Source organism: Mobula hypostoma, chromosome 15 (assembly GCF_963921235.1).
Source record: "Mobula hypostoma chromosome 15, sMobHyp1.1, whole genome shotgun sequence".
Classification (NCBI taxonomy): Eukaryota; Metazoa; Chordata; class Chondrichthyes; order Myliobatiformes; family Myliobatidae; genus Mobula; species Mobula hypostoma.
The window spans coordinates 2332219-2352501 of NC_086111.1; the positions used below are offsets into that span (position 1 = coordinate 2332219).

At 37.1% G+C, this 20283-nt stretch overlaps 1 protein-coding gene across 8 annotated transcripts in view; it reads right to left on the minus strand.

Moving 5' to 3' along the window:
* pbrm1 (polybromo 1) overlaps nucleotides 1-20283 on the minus strand; it is a 93054-nt gene that overhangs the window by 33017 nt on the left and 39754 nt on the right. For all 8 annotated transcript variants that reach the window (XM_063067601.1, XM_063067598.1, XM_063067602.1 and 5 more), the window contains 5 exons: nucleotides 12921-13563; nucleotides 9228-9448; nucleotides 8398-8589; nucleotides 6380-6537; nucleotides 5092-5361 (listed from right to left, as the gene is read on the minus strand). In XM_063067601.1, coding sequence (XP_062923671.1) covers nucleotides 5092-5361; nucleotides 6380-6537; nucleotides 8398-8589; nucleotides 9228-9448; nucleotides 12921-13563 — 1484 coding nt within the window. The remainder of the gene's footprint in view (nucleotides 1-5091; nucleotides 5362-6379; nucleotides 6538-8397; nucleotides 8590-9227; nucleotides 9449-12920; nucleotides 13564-20283) is intronic.

A 20283-nucleotide genomic window follows, 5' to 3' on the forward strand; every position in this document is an offset into this window, starting at 1 on the left:
TTGAAGTTGAAAATATTTATATGGTACCTTTCCTGCCCATTAGAATATCTCAAAATATTTTGCATTTGAATAGCCAAAGCTTGCTAGGCTATAGGCGAATTGCTGGTAAAGGGCAGAGTAGATATAGATAAGTACTTGGATGGGAGAACTATGTGGGGTTAAAGGGCTTGTTTGCACACTGTAGAACTCTATGAACTTTTGAAGAACAGGCACTGTTGTAATGCTGGGAATATGATAGTCTATTTTCACAGAACATAGTCTTAAAACAGCAATGATAATAATCAGGCAAACATGAGGAAATCTGCAGATGCTGGAAATTCAAGCAACACACATAAAATGCTGGTGGAAGGCAGCAGTCCTGACGAAGGGTCTTGGCCCAAAACATCGACTGGGCTTCTGCCTATAGATGTTGTCTGGCTGCGTTCACCAGCATTTTGTGTGTGATAATAATCAGATAATTTATATTAACAATGCTTAACAATTTTAAGCAATTAACATGGTGTCAACCTTCAACTAAATTTTCCTTGGATATCATCAGGATACTTTAACTGATATCTTATTAACTATGAACATTTAACAATGTTTCAATTTAGAATATCCTTACAGTGGATTCCAGACTCTATGACGTGTAAAGTTAAGACTTCAATATGGTAAAAAGAAAAATACAAATGAAGCAAAGGAAAACTTAGAAGTATTCCAATTCCTTGATCTAATACTAGAATTACCTTCTTACCAAAAATTGGGAGATTAATTAATTTTATCCCTCTATATAACAGGACTTTCAGAATCTGTATATTCAGAAGCATAGATTTTTGTAATTATGTCAGATATACTAAAATAGAAAATGAGATAGCTTCATATTTTGCTATGAAGTTTCTGTTCTCCCAGAAAGTGAAACATATTATCATCTGCAGAGCTGTCAAACGCTCTTCATATGACAAACCATTGAATCCTACAGTAATTTTCGTGAGCCTCCTTTGAGCCCTTGCCAGTTTCAGCACATCCCCTCTAGGAGTTGGGGCCCAAATGTGCTGACAATACTCCAAGTGAGACCTCATCAATGCTTTATAAAGTCTAAACATTATATCCTTGCTTTTATATTCTAGTTCTTTTGACATTGCATTTGCTTCCTCACCACGGACTCAACCTGCAAACCAAATTTGGTTCGGAATGCTGCTTTTATTGTTTGCATGATTTGTTTTTTTTTCCTCTTTGCGCACTGGATATTGGTCTTCATTTTTTAAAAAATTGATTTATTTTGGGTTTCTTACTTTGTGGCTGCCTGTAACAGACAACTCTCAAAGTTACAGACACAAAATGCTGGTGGACGCAGCAGGCCAGACAGCATCCATAGGAAGAAGCACTGTTGACGATTTGGGCCGAGACCCTTCGTCAGGACTAACTAAAAGAAGAGATAGTAAGAGATTTGAAAGTGGGGGGGGGAGGGGGAGATGTGAAATGAGAAGAGAAGACAGGAGGGGGAGGGGTGGAGCCAAGAGTTGGACAGGTGATTGGCAAAGGGGATACAAGGCTGGAGAAGGGAGAGGATTACGGGATGGGAGGCCTAGGGAGAAAGAAAGGGGAAGGGGAGCACCAGAAGAAGATGGAGAGCAGGCAAGGAGTTATTGTGAGAGGGACAGAGAGAGAAAAAAGGGAAAAAGTAATAAATAAATAATATATAAATTAACTGGTCCTTCTGGCCCAATGACACCGTGCTGTGTGACAAAGCATCTGCTGATTTTGTCTTGTTTGTGATATTATGATCTTAATTGTGTGTGGGTTTAATCATCACTCACACTTCATGAAATTTGTGTTTTTTTTGCAGGACTACAGTGCAATACATAAAATTACTACAGTACTGTCCAAAACTCTTAGCATCCAGCTATATGAATGTCCCTGACTTTTGTACTGTACTGTAATTTTATATATTTTCATAGAAATTTACCAATTTTAATTTACAATGAATGCTTTTAAACAGGTTTCTTTTTTTTTAAAAAAAAAGTACTTTAGTATGGCAAAATGGATTTTAATATATTTGTAAAAAGTCCAATGCATGTACTGGGTATAATTTTTTCTGGGTATAATTGCTGAATAGAAGGAACAGTAAACTAGAGGAAATTACAAATTTAAAGATAACGATCTTTTAAAGAATAGCTTTATTTGTCACATGTACATTGAAACACTAAAACATACAGTGAAAAAGTGTTGTTTGCATCAATGACCAACAGTCCAAGGATGTGGTAGGAGCAGCCTTGCAAGTGTCACACAAGTCATAGAAAAGCACAGCACAGAAAGAGGCCCTTTGGCCCATCTATTCCCCGCTGAACCATTTAAATTGTTGAATCCCATTGACTTCCACTTGGACCGTAGTCCTACATACCTCTCCCATCTATGTATGTATCCAAACTTCTCTTGAATGTTGAAATCAAAATCACATGCACCACTTGCGCTGGTAGCTTGTTCCACGTTCTCACCACCCCCTGGATGAAGAGGTTTGCCCCTCATGTTCCCCTTAAGCATTTCATCTGTCACCTTTAACCCATGACCTCTAGTCTCCACCACCCAACCTCAGGATAAGTGGAGAAAGTGTGGATTTATCCGATCTATACCCTTCATAATTTTGTATACCTCTATCAAATTTCCCCTCAATCCTCTTCATTGTAGGTAATAAAGTTCTGACCTAGTCAATCTTTCCTGATAACTCAGGTCCTGCAGTCTTAGCAACATCCTTGTAAATTTTTTCTGTATTCTTTCAATCCTATTTACACATTTCCTGCAGGTAGGTGATGAAAACTGTACACAATACTCTAAATTAGGCCTCACCAACATCTTTACAACTTCAACATTAACATTCCAACCCTTGTACTCAATACTTTGATCTATGAAGGTGACTGTGCCAAAAGCTTTCTTTACGACCCTATCTACTTGTGACACCACTTTCAATGAATTATGGACCTGCATTCCCAGATCTCTTTATTCTACCACATTCCTCAGTGCCCTAGTGCTCACTGCGCAAGACCTACCCTGGCTGCTCCTCTCAAAAGGCAACACCTCACACGTTTGCATTAAGTTAGTCTACCTTTTCTCAGCCCATTTCTCCACCTGGTCCAGACCCCTCTTCAGCCTTCCTTGTTGTTCACTGTACCCCTGATCTTGGTGTCATTTGAAAATTTGCTGATCCAGTTAATATTACCATCAAGATCACTGACATAGATGATAAACAGCGGACCCAGCACTGATTGCTGTGGCACTCCACTGGGCACAGGCCCTCAGTCAGACAGGCACCTTGCTTCAGGCACCAACAGAGCATCCCCAAAGTTTACTAATCCTCACTAAGCCATACATTTTTGGAATGTGGGAAGAAGCCCATGAGATCACAGGGAGAACATACAATGTCCTTACAGACACTGATGGGAATTTAACCTTAATCGCTGGCACTGTGAAGTGTTGTGCTAACCTCAGCACACCATGCCTTGAGGTAAGTTTGTGATTTGATGTGGGCTTGACAACTACTGGAAAGGATGGAGATGCCTTTAACAAATTTTTTTAAAGTTTATGTATTCAAGGAAAGGATGAAATAAATATAGTCTTCTGGAACTTGCCTGACTTAATTGCAGGTAGCCAAGAATTTTCCTGGATTTCTCTCCCAAAACTGATAATAGGGTTTTTTTGCCTGTCAAGGTAGAGTTATTTAAGGGAGAATATTAGCCAGGAAATGAGAGAAAGGAGTTGATTTTAATATTTTGCCTGATTTTTGTCATTTAAAGTGCAGTACTCTCCCAGTACTGCACTGAAATCACAGAAATATCTCTTGATTCATTCCTGACCCAAGTATTCCCTTGACAATTTGCTGTTAAAGGTGATTTCCCTGCTTATATGCCAAATCAGTGGTTCCCAACCACCAGGCCGCAAAGCATGCGCTACCAGGCCGTGAGGAAACGATATGATTTGACCCTTCATTCCCTGTCACGCCCACTGTTGAGCTTGAACGCACGCGAGGTCATTACGCACGCGTCATCCAGGTCAGCGCAGGAAGGAGATCAACTCCTCGAGCTTGCAAATGATGGCGGGCTGAGAAGTATGTTTCACATAACATCTCTGCCGGCCTTCTGGATCAAAGTCAAGGCTAAATATCCTGAGATAGCCACAAAAGCACTGAAAACGTTGCTTCCATTTCCAACATATCTCTGCAATGAATGCAACGAAAACTAAACTGCGGAATAGACTGGACATAAGGAACCCCCCTTTGAGTAACGCTGTCTCCCATCACCCCTCGATAGGACCATCGCGTTGTAGTAAACAAATATTCAGCCCAGTGCTCCCACTGATTCAGCGATATTGGTGTGTTGCAATGATTTTATATGTTCATACGGGGAAAATATGTGCTGTGTGTTTAATATCCAAACATTACTTAAAATGTTATGATGCTATTAACTTACTTATATAACCATATAACAATTACAGCACGGAAACAGGCCATCTCAGCCCTTCTAGTTCGTGCCGAACGCTACTCTCACCTAGTCCCACCAACCTGCACTCAGCCCATAACCCTCCATTCCTTTCCTGTCCATATACCTATCCAATTTAACTTTAAATGATAATATCGAACCTGCCTCTACCACTTCTACTGGAAGTTCATTCAACACTTACTTCAAGCTCCCCTGTCCTCCCCTGATAATTGACTTATCACTATATTCATGCGAGGAAAATATGCGCTGTGTGTTTAATATTAAATTCGTTAGATAAACCCTTTTAGAAACGAAATTGAGTGTATTAGCCACTTATCACCCATATTCCGGTCGTGATTAACACCCCCCCCCTCCCCCCGTACAGAATCGCCAAAAACTTTGTAGAATGAAATTGGCACGGACACACGTGCGCACTGGTGCACGCGCAAGGCTTCATGGTCATTGTGGTCTCTCGGGCTAAATAATGTACTTAAACTGCTACCCTTGTCCGTTGGCAACCCTACCTGCCCCCCCACCCCCCACCCCGGGTCCGCAGTGCAAAAAAGGTTGGGGACCCCTGTGCCAAATAATTATCATCCTGAATTTATACCACTGGATTCTTTGTAAAGAAAGATACCGTTACCTTGTCAATTATGCTGTTACTCTCATCACCTTTGGATTCTTCAGCCATTGGTTCAACAGATTCTTTGTTTTCTGTTTTGTCTGAATTAGCAAATACAGAAGCAACACGGACAACTGGCAATGGTGTGTTTCTTGGAACAAATTTCACTGCACTTAGAGGCATAGTCCACAATTTAATCTTCTTGAAGGATTTGGTCTTTGCTGAATATCGAGATTCACAGACAAATACATCTTCATCTCTGAAACCCTCAGGGCGAATTTTGAAGTATTCCTATATTTAAGGCCAGACGAAAGAAATATGAAAGCACACTTTTGCCATATCATTTCACTCTCATTTATGAGAACTAAATGGTGTTGATAATATAATATATTCAACACCAGTGAAAATTTGTCAATACAGTTATGAAGATCATTACAATCAGAAAAACATGCCTCAGTCTAGATAATTTTTAAAAGACAGAAACAGAACAAAAATTTGGTATTCAATGAGGAATCCATATTCATCTTATTAATCAGTAATCACAGGCAATAAATTCTGGATCTGATATTGAGTTGTGTTAACTCAATTAATTTCTACTGTGCAACAGTGATTTTGTTCCTAAAGATCCAGGAAAATCTGACTTTGGGAGAAAGACATTCCCAATTTATTTTAACCTGAGTTTCAAGTGATCTTTGCCAGAAAAGGGGTCGTGCAGAGGATGAATCATAAGCAATAAAATTTGCTATACTTTATTCTATGAACAAACAGAACACAGAACAGTACAGGTCCTTTAGCCCACAATGTTGTGCCGATCTTTTAACCAACTCCAAGATCAATCTAACCCATCCTTTAAAGGTCCTTTAATGTATCAGCCTCTACCACCACCAATGCTTGATAATATAGGCTGGCATATGAGCAATGACCATTGGGTTAATAGTCCATCTGGCTGATGACAGGATTTTAAAATAAATTAATATTTACAGAAGAAAAATGAACATGAGAATGAAATTGTAAAGGAGTTGGGCAGGAAGTAAAGTGTATTTTCCTCTCTTCTGAAAAGTGTAGTTCTCTTAGCTGTACGAGGATTTCCCAGTGCCTATTTGCATCAAGCGACCTGTTGTGAGCTGACACTGCCTGGGACTATTTTGCAACTGCAGTATTAGAGATACACAAAACCTTCTTCAGTGAAGTTGTAATATTCACCAACTTTGCAACAATGAGATCAAATAACGTATTTTAAAGTGTTGGTCAGTATGTTTTACGATAACTTCCAGTGTCATTATGGAGAAATTAAAAACCATACACTCACCTTTACAAACATCACTACACATTTGCCTAGGATTTTGCTGACTAGAACCTTATTATAGTAATCACTTTTGAAAACTTCTTTCTCAAGAAATTTTCGTGTAGCTAGGTGGAAAGTTTCATTTGGCCGATAAAACCAGCAACCATACAGCCACTTCTCACCTACAAAATACATTGAGTGCATATTTAACATTTTTGGTATAAACATCAAATGATTAAAAGCAACAAAACTGACTTTAATTGCAATTTATAATCATAGGTATAATTCAAAAATATTAACAGAATATATGCCTACTATTAAAACACTGCACATGATATTAAATTTGGATCTCAGTAGTAGGCTGTCTTAGAGTACCTAAGACAGAGTACCTGTCTTAGAGTTAAGAAGGAAAAAGTTGCAATTCAGATTTACTCAAGTAACTGAAGATGAAGAATGACCCTCTTTCAGCAGGCACCATCACGCTGTGTCATTGTATCTCTCTAGGACTCCTCCCCAACACAGTCTGCTCTATTTTCCCTTCCACTTCTAAAATTTTCTTGGTTCTGATGAAAGGTCATTGGCCTGAAATGGGAATTCTGTTCCTTTGTTGTGGGTGTTGCTTGACCTACTGAGTATTTCCACCACTTTCTGTGTTATCGTACTATGTGTCGTCATCATGTTACTCATGGCACAATGTCAAACAATTAGGTCATCATTCGTTTTTCTACAAAGGTACCAATCTGGTAAGTGTACATGATGTTCTTCTCAGAGTGTAGTTCATCCATTGTATATAATTGCATAGATTGCCTAAAAGTAATTATGAATGAGGCAAAGTGTTCAAGAGCATTTTCAATACCAATGGTATAACTATCATTTAATTTACTGTTCAAAAGACATACTTTTAAGATCAAGATGAATTAACACCTGGAACAAGGCACTTCCTATTACTCTGGTTTAAAAGGGAAATGGGCTAAACACTGGCAATGAGGACCAGCTCATGCAACTTGATTAATGTGGGTGAGTCATGCAAATGGTTCCTCTTCTGTCTTGTATTATCCTATGACTCTATTTCAGGCACCCAAGTGTCAGCTCCAAACCTTAAAGGGGTGGATTTTCTGTAATAATCTAGAAATGGGAATGAAACAGGGCAAATAAAAATAGAGGTAACCATCCAGGACAGTTATCTTCTTCACTGTTCACACAGGGTGACTTTGGGGAAAAAAACTTATAATGAACAAGCTACTTTAACCACTAAATTAACAAACAACTTACTCATACATATTGTACCACACATACACATAAGCACCTGCTCTCTCTTACGGAAAGAAACATATGCACGTGCACACAAACGTACACGTGTGTGGGTTGAGATACAGTGCCCTTGCACATTAGTTCTCATCACTTCACTCACACTACCCAGGGCCCCTCAAAACACAAATTTTCTGCCCTGCTCTCCATACTCCATTCTTTACACCTACTTCTTTTCTGTGCTTACCTACCTACACTTCAGCTTCCAGTTCATAATCTCAGTCACATTTTTGTGCTGACTCCTGATCCTGTCATAGTCAGGCCCAGGCACCTGATACATCTACAAACTGTTTGTACATGTCCAAAATTCAACTACAATCTCCAAAAGGTTTATTTTTTTTAAAATCTGCTTTGCAGATTTTTTCAGTCTAACTGGCAGCATAGCATGGTTGATGCTGTTGCTAGATATGAAAAATCCCACTTTGCTGATGCTAGGATGAAATTACTGTCGGGAATGAAGAAATCCCCACAATCAAGATACTGCCACGCACAATATGTTCCAATTATGGGTGTTAATCCTCAGCATTAGTAGTGAGTGGTATTGTTTTGCCGCTGGCTGCAAAATCTGGGACTATACAGAAGAATATAATGACCTGTTGCTATTACTTTAAACAGAACTAATAATACAAATTCAAAAAATAGGTTCTATTTAAATCAATCAGCTACCATTTAATTTTTCAAAACACTATCTTAACTCTATAATCCAAAATTAAAAATCAAATTGAACCAATTACCAGTGTCATCTTCCCAGAGTCTCTCAATGCAGACGATGTGAGGGAGTAGGTTTGGCTCGGCTGGCTCAACATAAACATAATCTCCAACATGATACATGTTGTCTTTAAAGCTGCAATCTTGGCTATAAGTACGCTGGATTCCATATGTTCCATGGCTTCCTGTGTGATCATCACTCATGTTTTTCTCAGATTCTATTTAGAAGAATTATACATTTTACTTTGTGATTGAAACAATTATATAAAAAAATGTAAGATTCCTTACACTTTACAAATATATTGAAATGATAAGGGTTTCCACAAGGCATGATTTGGTTTAAGATTTAACTCAAGTTTATTTTTGAGCTGTCTTAGTGGCTTAATTGTTTAATGAACAGCTGAACCACGTCATATTCAAACTTGCTGACACAGTTACATACATGAAGAGCTGGCAGTACAATAGAAGCAAACGGCATGAAACAAACCCAAAGGTCATTTTCAGGATTGAAGGTAAATGAGAATATTGGAAAGTAAATTAACCACCTCATTCATATGAAATTACAAGAACTAAGGTTAAAAATTTTTGGACCAAACACTTTTTCCCAATTAACATTTTCTATGTCCTTTCCTCTCAGGAGCCGTTCTAATATAAATTCACTTGGATGAAGCCTTAATTTCTCTGGGAGTTGTTGATTTTATAACAAGGTAGTTTCAGGGAAGACTGGATACAGGAAATTGAGATCCCAGAAGTGCTATTGACTATCCGGATACTTTTGGTCCCTACAATAACAGCAATAAAGTAGAAAAATACTAAAAGCTGTTGAAAAAATTGCAAAAATCCCAGTTAAACTTACCTGATAACTCTTTCTTCTCCTCTTCTCTCTTCTGCTTATCTTCCTCCATTTCCTTTGGTAGTTTCTCCTTCTTTTCTTTTTCCAAATCATGCTGCAAATGTTTCAGAGTATAGCTGAGAGCTGGTGAAAGCAGAATCTCTCCATTTTTGCATAATTCATCACGTATCTTAATGAAAAAATGCTGAAGTTCCACTGCATCTTCATAGATTTCTGAATCAGTTCTAAGTAGGCCACAGAGATATATGTTAGTATTATTTGTGCTTTTATACATTAACCTATTTTTCCTAAGGGTAATAATGTTACAGTACTGTTCCAAGGCCTGTATATCCTGTGTATTCCAATTACCTCCACATTTGAGCCCACACAGTATCTACAGTTGCAAGAAAAAAATTTGTGAACCCTTTGCAATTAGCCGTTGTTTTGCATTAATTACTCATAAAATATAGTCTGATTTTCATCTAAGTTACAATAATAGACAAACACAATGCGGCTTAACTAATAACACGCAAACAACTGTACTTTTCATGTCTTTACTGAATGCATTGTTTAATTATTCACAGTCCAGACTGGCAAAAGTATGTGAAACCTCGTACTTAATAACAGGTAGAACCTCCTTTAGCAGCAATAACCTCCACCAAATGATTCCTGTAGCTGCTGATCAGACTTGCATGACGAGGATGAATATTAGACCATTCCTCCATACAAAACTGTTTCTGGGATACCTTGCATGAACAGTCCTCTTCAGGTCATGCAACAGCATCTCAATTGTATTAAGTTCTGGACTCTGACTTGGCCATTCCAAAACATGAATTTTCTTTTTTTTTAAAAAAAAACATTTTGTTGTTGATTTACTCGTGTTTCAGATCATTGTACTGTTGTATCATCCAACTTCCATAAGCTTTAGGTGACGGATCACGACCCTGACATTCTCCCGTAAAATATCTCGATACAGCTTTGAATTCATTGTTCCCTCAATGATTGCAAGCTGTCCAGGCTCTGAGGCAGCAAAGCAGCTCCAAACCAGATGCATCTTCCACCGTGCTTCACAGCTGGGATGAGGTTTTGGTGTAGGTGTATCGTGCCCCTTTTCTTCCAAACATAATAGTGTGCCAAAAAGTTTAACTTTTGTTTTATCTGTCCATAGAACATTGTCCCAAAAGCGTTGTGGAACATTCAGGTGGTCTTTTGCAAACTTGAGACGTGCAGCGATAATTTTTTTTTTGGAGAGCAATGGTTTCCTTCCATAAACATCATTCTTGTTCAGCGTTTTTCTTACTTTGGACACACGTACAGAGACCTTAGCAAGTTCTAGAGATGTCTGCAGGTCTTCTGCTGATATATTCGAGTTCATTTTCACCTCCTTCAGCATTCATTGATTGGAACACCTGACACCAAATAGCTTTTGCAGAAACTACACAGAGGGGGAGCAGTGGGACAGAAAGCATTATGCCATGGGTTCACATACTTTTTTGAACCTAGACTGTGATTGTTTAAATGTGTACTCAGTATTGACAAGAAGTACAATTGTTTGGGTGTTATTAGTTTAGAAAGATTGTGTTTGTCTATTTTTGTGACTTAGATGAAGATCAGACCATATTTTATGAGTAATTAATACAGAAAACCAGGTAATTGCAAAGGGTTCACAAACTTTTCTTGCAACTGTATGGTTGGTGGGGAGTGGGCTGGAGATACTAAAGGCATTCTTGAACCTATTCTTAACCAATGTTCATAACATGTGATGCAAACAGCAAATCTTTGGTGTGTGGCAGGACACAGAAGTCAGGAGAAATCCACACAGCAATAGAGAGAATATACAACTTTCACAAAGACAGTACCAGACTTTAGAATTGCAAGTACTGTTTGATGATTTCCCTGCTTAGTCAGAGACCCAGTTCAGATGAAAAATGTGCTGTTGGCTTTGCCAAAGTCTGATAATTCAGAATGATCAAAAAGTGAAGTGAATGCCCCTGTTCTATGTGGCTAAATAAACAATTTATTCCTCCACTATACTTTTCAAAGTTATGTATTTGGCAAAGGCCGCTCTGATCAACATCCATTTCTGCAGTCCTCATCAGAGGATGCTGAGCCCATTATCAGATAGATTTATATACAGTAGGCAGCATAGTCTGCTGTCTCAAAGCTCGGTAACCTGGCTTCAATCCTGACCTTTGGTGCTAGCATGAGTGGAATTTATGATTGCTCTATAACTGAGTGCATGTTTGGTTCCTGCCACATCTCAAAATGCCCTGAGTTATCTTGCATTATGTTCATTAGCTACTGTATATTATCCTATGTAATGGGAGAAGGGGTGCTAATGGGTATTAACAAGAGAAAATGTTACAGGGAAATAAGATATTTCTTGAAAGCCAACAAAAACTTGATGGATTAAAATTAAGTCTACATTGTATTTGTAAAACTAAAGCATTCTTTTGTTATTGGCCTTGAATGTATAGATTTTCTCATTCCATTTTCTTGAACATTCAGTTTACAATATAAAACTATTTAGAATCGGACAAGTTGAAAAATAATTGTTATGTGGACAAAGACATGATGATGTTGCCCCGGCTATATTAATGCCCTCTCATGTAGCACATAATGTGCCTCTACCCTGATTAAAGTTGTATGTGTGGGCAGTTCTGAAATGATATAGTATTGGCCAAGAGTAAACAAGTGGGATTTTATTTGTCTTTTTGCTAATCAAGTAGCAATTATTGAACTCAATTTCAAATTTGTCAAGCAATGTATGAAGTTAATCTTTGAACATTTTAGGTTGTCATAGCTGATTGGGGGGGGGCGGTGTTGTGGGGATAAGCTCCTTCTATCTATTAAATGCTCCCAATGGCGAGTGGTTGGTACCCTCTGACAACGGAGTCCATTCCCGGCCCTCGCATTGCGGCATAGCTGCCAAGCCTGGCGGAACTGCTTCTACTGAAAGAAGGGGCAAAGGTGGGTTACTGGTGCCTTAAAACCAGTTGCTTCGGGTAGATGGGGCTTACCAGCAATGGTTGGCAGCTCATCTAGAAGGAAAGCTCTGATCTCAAACCTCCGCAGCTTTGCGGCTATACTAACTCATGGGGAAGGCTTCAGGAATAAATGCAGAGGGAAAAATCCAGACCTGGATTTCCTAAGACAGTTCAACGCTGACTTGCAACTCTTTGAGACACCGCTGGTGTCAAACTGTATCGGTTTCTGCCATCCCTTTGGATTCATCAACTGAGTGGAGAGGGGAAGCCATATTGTACTGCCTTGGCTTGCATATCACTTAGGCAACTAGGACACCATAGGCATGATTGATCCCGACCAATGGAGGGGGTCTCAATCGTTGAACTGGAGTGCAAGTACTAAAACTAACACACAACTAAAATGTGTATTATTTATAGAGATCAGAAGAATGTCAGCTGTGGGAAAATGAATTAGTGTAAAAATGGATGCACTTCATCTTTTGCCTGAACTAGTATTCCTAACAACAAAAGAAAATACTAATCTTTTAGCTATTACTTATTTTTAGATAGATTTAATATTTATTACTAGGAGAAGGAAAACAGGCTCTATATTTTTGCTTGAAACTTATTTCTACATGTGCATTCTTTAGGAATAGTATCAAACAACACAGATACCAATAGTATTGATCAGGAAGCTATTAGTATTAGTAAAGAGTTGACCTGACGATAGAGGTCAGCTCTATGTACTCACCTGTTTAGCCGTCTTGCTCTTTCTAGTACTTCAAACATGTGCTCCTGGAAAACATCCAGCCTTCTATATCGATTAGTTTCAATGTTTTTTCTAATAATTTCAAAAGTCAATGGTGGTTTGTTAGGAGTGCTTGGATCAGTGGATGGAATCTCTGCTAAAGAGTCACTATAACAACGCCCTTCATCATCCTGGTGGCTAAGGACGGAGACAAACAGGTTGTGTATCAACTCCTGTATAAGTAACTTTACATTGGGAATGTGTGCATCATCTTCTCCATCCAATTCCTTTTTGGTTTCTAGGAGAACTTTGTGAAGGACTAGTGCATCTTTATAAATAAGGGATTCTGGTTCATTATAAGTGCAAGCATTGTTAAACATCAACACAAATTCATCAACGAATGAGTCAACATCCTGATATTTATTAGCCATCATGTGACTTTTGACTTTTTCCATGTCGATTGGCTTTTTAATTGTTAAATAGTAATCTGGGAGTTCCGATCGAGTAGGTAGTCTGAGAAAGATGGCACTCAGTCTTCGACCCCTGGTGTCTGTGTAGTTTTTGACTGCTTCATATAACTCATTTAATTTTTGCTGCAATGGGGTCAAGTATTTGGATTTTTTGGGGGAAATACCACTCTTCCTGCCTGAAAATAAAAGGTAAGAAATGCTCAATAGTCCATTTACATAGAACAACCTTCCAAATCAAAACAATTCTTTGAACAATTTCCAGTAAAAACCTGACAACTATTTGCAGTAATAAAGAAAATATGGCTATTTCTGAATAACATACTTCTTTCTCAAAGAGCAGGACTTTAGAGTTCAATTTTAATCAGTCATCACGTTTCTTCTACAATTTCTGAGGCTGCAGATTTTTACATTTTGCTTACTTCACCTTTTAGCAGCATTTACTCAAATATACCGATATTAGAAAAAAAATTTGTATTTGTATCACACCCTTCATGAACTCCTTCTGAACTGTAGGTACTTGTTGAAATGTAAGAAACCAAATGTTCTCCTTGTATAATAGGTAACATCCACAGTACCAATGGGATAATGGCATAAATTTACTATCTTACTTTTCTGATGCTAGCTGGGATACCAGGAATAAACACTTCCTTGAATCATTGCCTCAGGACTATTTGTGTCTAGTTAAGAGAGCAAAATCCACCCAAAAGCAGAAACTATATAGATGGAAACTAAGCCAACCAACTTATTGGGAGTTCAGGATCTTCTCTTTTCTCCATCTTACTCATAGTGGACACAGGTCACACAGTCTGGGTAAGCCATTAAGCAACCCCACTGCATCAGTCTATTTTATTTTCTCTGCACATTCCTTTCAACTCCCTACATATCCTACCAGACACTTGCACACCAGCAGCAATTTACAATGGTCAAATAACAGACCAATCCATGTGCTTAGGAATGCTACAGGCACTCAGAGGAAACCCACATGGTCATGCAACTCTACACAACCAGCACTGCAGTTCAGGACTGAAATTTGGTAATGAGATAGCAGCTCAAGTGTGCCTCTATGATATACTATTGTGTATGTTGAGATGTAAAAAGAAACTGGTTTTCCTTTCTATAGAAAAATATAACATAATGTGTTGCTTACATTTCTATGTCGAGCAAATGTCTTAAATATAGTAACTACATATTATTTTACTCTTCTGCTGAACATGCTAATAACTAATATTGTGCACCTCCAATTTTGCAATAAATCTTCAGTAAAAGTGTAGCATCATCACTGTTAGAAGAACATGGGGCCAGAAAATCCTTAACAAATATTGTACATGAGAAATAACTAGTGGACATCCTACAGAGAAAGTTCAGATAAAAAGTGGATGCACTGAAGTGTGCATTAATCGTGACACACATTACACTTCCTTGAATAAGCCAAATATTCATTCTATTAAATATTAATTGTGTTTGAATATGGCTTCTCTGCGAAACTGGTTTTAAGAAAACCATATCTTCTTCATCCCATACAGGAAACAAAAAGCACTGAGAAGCACCAAAGCATCTAATGAAGGGTCTTGACCCAAAACATCACTATCCATTTCCCTTGACAGACGCTGCTTGACCACTGAATTCATCCAGCAATTTACTTTTTGCTCCACAGTCTCGTGTCTCAAACAAGAGATTCCTACCAATAATGATGGAAGTCTTCAAGAAGTATTTTTGTCTACTGAGGATTTTTGATTGAATTTCAGCTCAAGGTTAGACAAGAAAAGCTAAGGTGGCTATCAAGTTCTACATCACAGGTTATTTCAGGTTGCATAATTTTGTTGTCCATACCATCATCTACCAGGGAACAGTTAGCCTCTTTACATTGAGACAATAATACATCATCTTTCTAAGCAATCTCATAACTGAGAGGAAATCAGTTCTGGAATCATGAAAAAGATTACCATGGATTTAAAAAAAAACAAATGAGTCTATTTCAGCAACACACACAAAATGTTGGCAGAACTCAGCAGGTCAGGCTGCATCTATGGAGTGAAATGAACAGTCAATGTTTCGGACCAAGAATCTTCACCAAAACTAGAAAGGAAGGGGACAGAAGCCAGTATAAGAACGTGAGAAGGGGAAGAAGTACAAGCTAGCAGATGAACTAGGTGCAGAAGGTAGGTTTTTTTTTAATATATATTTTCCGGCTTTTGTTCGGTTCTGTGTGTATTCTAATTGAGCTAACTTTTTTTTACTTATTTTTTTACTGTTTTACAATTAGCTGATCCTTTTCATATTTATACCTTTTTTTTAGGGAGCGTATACCGGAAGTCATGGGGGTAGTTTTAGCGCTTGCTTCTTTCTGGCGGGTCTGCTTTAGATTTTGCCTTGGGGTCTTGGGCTGGGGGGTGGCGGGAGGGGCTTCACGTTTTAGTTTGTTTCTCTTTGGGCTATATACATTATTGAAGTACTGGTTGCGTCCTTTTCCCCGGTATCTTTTGTATGTTCTGTTCCCTCTCCGGGTTTGTGGGTCGCGCCTATTGTCAATCCTCCCTGTTGTGGGTTGACTTTAGGATTTATGGAGTCTATTATTAATTTTGTCTCCTGGAATACTAATGGTCTTAATCATCCTATTAAAAGAAAAAAAGTTTTTAAAGTGTTCCGGAGACTTAAAGCACAAATTTTATTTTTACAAGAGACCCATGTACGGAGGGGGGACAGACTACGTTTTTTCAAATTCTGGAAGGGACAACAATTTCATTCGAACTCCAATGCTAAGATTCGAGGCGTCTCTATTTTTATAGATTCCTCAGTTACTTTTATACAACAGGATATTATCTCTGATCCGAATGGTAGATTTTTATTGGTTAGTGGTTTACTATTTAATAAAAAAGTAGTTTTGGTTAATGTTTATGCTCCTAATATGGATTGTCCGGAATTTTATAAATCATTGTTTGATCAGTTTCCGAATTTGAACGAGTTTTCATTGATTTGGGGCGGAGATCTTAATACCTGTTTATCTCCAGCTTTGGACCGTTCAGCTCCTTTACGGACTTTACCTAATAAATCTGCAAATTTGATTAATTTTTTCCTTTCTGATTCTGGGTCGACGGATATTTGGCGTTTTCTGCATCCTCAGGAAAAAGATTTTTCCTTTTTTTCACATGTTCATCATTCCTATTCAAGAATTGATTATTTTTTTATTGATTCTCGTCTCATTCCTTCAGTGATTAAATGTGATTATGATTCTATAACCATTTCGGATCATGCTCCACTTAAGCTTTCTATTAAAATTATGGCCAATATACCAAACAATAGACAATGGCGTTTTAATTCGCTGTTGCTTCAGGACTCGGACTTTGTTAATTTTATGAATGAACAGATTGAGCTTTTTTTTTATAATTAACCATACAGAAGATATTTCGGTTAACACTCTTTGGGACACTTTTAAAGCCTATATTCGAGGTCAGATTATTTCGTATTCCGTTGCTTTGAGGAAGAAACAGAAGCAGGAGGAGATGGCAATTGTGGACAAGATTAAAGAAATTGATAAGAAATATGTTATGGCTCCTTCTGAGGAGCTATACAAACAAAGAACTGAACTTCAAATGGAACACAGTTTACTACTCTCGTCCTCGATTGTAAACCAATTAAAGAAAACAAGAAGTGATTTTTATGTTCACAGTGATAAAATTGGCAAGCTGCTGGCTAATCAATTGAAATCTAATTATGTTAAATCTCAAATCAATCAGATTTATAACCAAAATGATCGATTGATATTGGATCATGTGGGGATTAATCAAACCTTTTGTGATTTTTATTCTTCTTTATATCAATCAGAGTCTCCTCGAGATTCTAAATATATGAATGATTTTCTAGATAAGTTAGACTTTCCTCAGATTTCACAGGATATGTCTTCTTTATTAGATACTTCCATTACAATGGATGAGATTAAGAATGTTATTTTTTCTATGAATCTGGGGAAAGCTCCTGGCCCTGATGGGTTTACCGTTGAATTTTATAAATGTTTTGCTTCTTTATTGATTCCCTGGCTCTATAAGGTTTTTGAGGCTTCTTTGAAACTTGGTAAACTTCCGGAATCTTTTAATAGAGCATCAATTTCTTTAATACTAAAGAAGGATAAAGACCCTGCTCAATGTGCATCTTATAGACCAATATCTTTATTAAATGTTGATTCTAAAGTCTTTTCTAAGTTATTAGCAAATAGACTAGAAAAAGTACTTCCTTCTATTATTTCGGAAGACCAAACGGGTTTTATTAAAGGTCGTTACTCTTTTTATAATATTCGTACATTGTTAAATATCGTTTATACTCCCTCACAAAATGTTCCTGAGTGTGTTATTTCTTTAGATGCCGAGAAAGCTTTTGATAGAGTAGAATGGCCTTATTTATTTAAGGTGCTTGAAATGTTTAATTTTAGCCTGAAATTTATATCCTGGATTAAACTGTTATATCACTCCCCTGTAGCCTCGGTTCGTACTAACTCTTTAAACTCACCTTTTTTTCCTCTCTTTCGTGGTACTCGACAAGGCTGTCCTCTTAGTCCCCTATTATTTGACATTGCATTAGAACCTCTTGCAATTGCTATTCGAGAATCTTCAAATATTACTGGGATAACTCGGGGATTAAAGTCCCATAAATTATCACTCTATGCTGATGATTTACTTTTATATATTTCTAATCCTGAGAGATCTATTCCTGCTGTTTTAGAGTTATTAGCACAATTTGGTCTTTTCTCAGGTTATAAATTAAATCTTAGTAAGAGTGAACTTTTTCCGATTAATAAACATCTTCCCTTATATTATAAATTTCCATTTAAATTGATTAATAATTACCTTTCATATCTTGGGATTAAAATTACTTGTAAACATAAAGATTTATTTAAGACTAACTTTTTACCATTAATAGACCATATTACTCAACTTTCATCTAAATGGTTTCCTTTATATTTAACTTTGATTGGTCGTATTAATGCAGTTAAGATGTTTTTTTTGCCAAAATTTTTATATGTGTTTCAGGCATTACCAATTTTCGTTCCTAAATCTTTTTTTGATAAAGTCGACTCTAAAATTTCTTCATTTATTTGGCAGAATAAGAATCCGAGACTGGGTAAAATACATTTACAGAAAGCTAAGAGAGATGGAGGTTTAGCATTACCTAACTTTAGATTTTATTATTGGGCTATTAATATTCGACATATGAAATTTTGGTTACTTGACCGGGATATACTATCTATTCCTAAATGGGTAGCATTGGAATTACAATCTGTTCAGGGTTATACACTTGGTTCTATTTTAGGTTCATCTCTTCCTTTTGATTCGAAACGCCTTAAGCAGGTCTCTAACCCGATCGTTAAATATGCTTTGCGTATTTGGTTTCAATTCAGAAAATTTTTTGATCTTAATCAATTCGGGTTAGCGATTCCTATTTTAGGTAACATATTTTTTCCTCCCTCTTTTACGGATCGCGCTTTTCAAACTTGGAAGACTAAGGGTATTTTACGGTTTTTGGATTTATTTTTAGATGGTTCCCTTATGTCTTTTGAACAATTATCTAATAAATATAACCTATCAAGAATACATTTTTTTAGATATTTACAAGTTAGAAATTTTCTAAGTACTATACTTCCTTCCTTTCCAATGCTTCCTCCTATATATATTTTAGATTCGATAATTAACCTTAATCCATGTCAGAAAGGTGCATCGGCTATGATTTATAATATTATTATGAAACTCAGGAAAGCTCCATTTGATAAGATTAGGGTAGATTGGGAACAGGAATTGGGGCTTACCATTTCTGTGGATGATTGGGGGCAGATTTTACAATTAGTTAATACTTCCTCTATTTGTGCTAAACATTCCCTAATTCAATTTAAAGTGGTGCATAGAGCACATATGTCCAAAGATAAGTTAGCGCGTTTTTACTCGCATATTAATCCTTTCTGTGATAGATGTTCGGGGCAGATAGCCTCTTTAACTCATATGTTTTGGTCTTGCCCTACTTTGGAAACTTTTTGGAGAGATATTTTCAATATTATTTCTAAGGTATTAAATATAGATATCTCTCCTCACCCTATTACTGCTATCTTTGGACTACCTAAAATTTCTAGTAATCTTTCCCCTTCAGCCCGTAGAATGATTGCATTTCTTACTTTAATGGCGAAAAGATGTATTTTACAACATTGGAAAGAGCTTAATGCTCCAACTACCTTTTTTTGGTTTTCTCAGACGATTTTATGTTTGAATCTGGAGAAAATTAGAAGTAACCTTCATGATTCTTCATTTAAATTTGAACAGATTTGGGGACCTTTTATTCGATATTTTCATTTAATGTAATATTTACCCTTCTTGTTTTTTTTTCACTGTTTTAATGGAGGTCGGGATTGAGGACGTGATTTTAAGTTTAACTCTGTTTGGTTTCAAGTTAGCCCATTGCTTTGCTTTGCTTTTAGTTAGTTGCACGGTGGGTTTTTTTTTTGGGGTTTTTTTTTCTTTTTTTCCATTGATATATATAAAATCTAGTATACTATTATGTTATTTTGGTTTCTTATGCTTAAATTACATTGTTTGTAGTATTTTCTTTTTGGTATTGTTATCTTTTGGAATTTTATTATACTTTAACATTGTATTAATGTTTATATGGCTTACCTTTTTTGTATACTTACTCAATAAAAAGATTTAAAAAGAAAGAAAAGAGAAGGTAGGTGCATGGAGGAGAAGGATTGAGTAAGAAATTGGGTAGAGATAGGTGGAGGAGGTAAAGGGCTGAAGAAGAAGGGGAATCAAAGGAATGTGATGGGCAGGTGTGAAGGGGTGAGAGGATAACTAGAATGGATAATGGAAAATCAGAGGAGGGAGAGTGAAGAAATTATTGAAAATTAGAGAAATCGCATG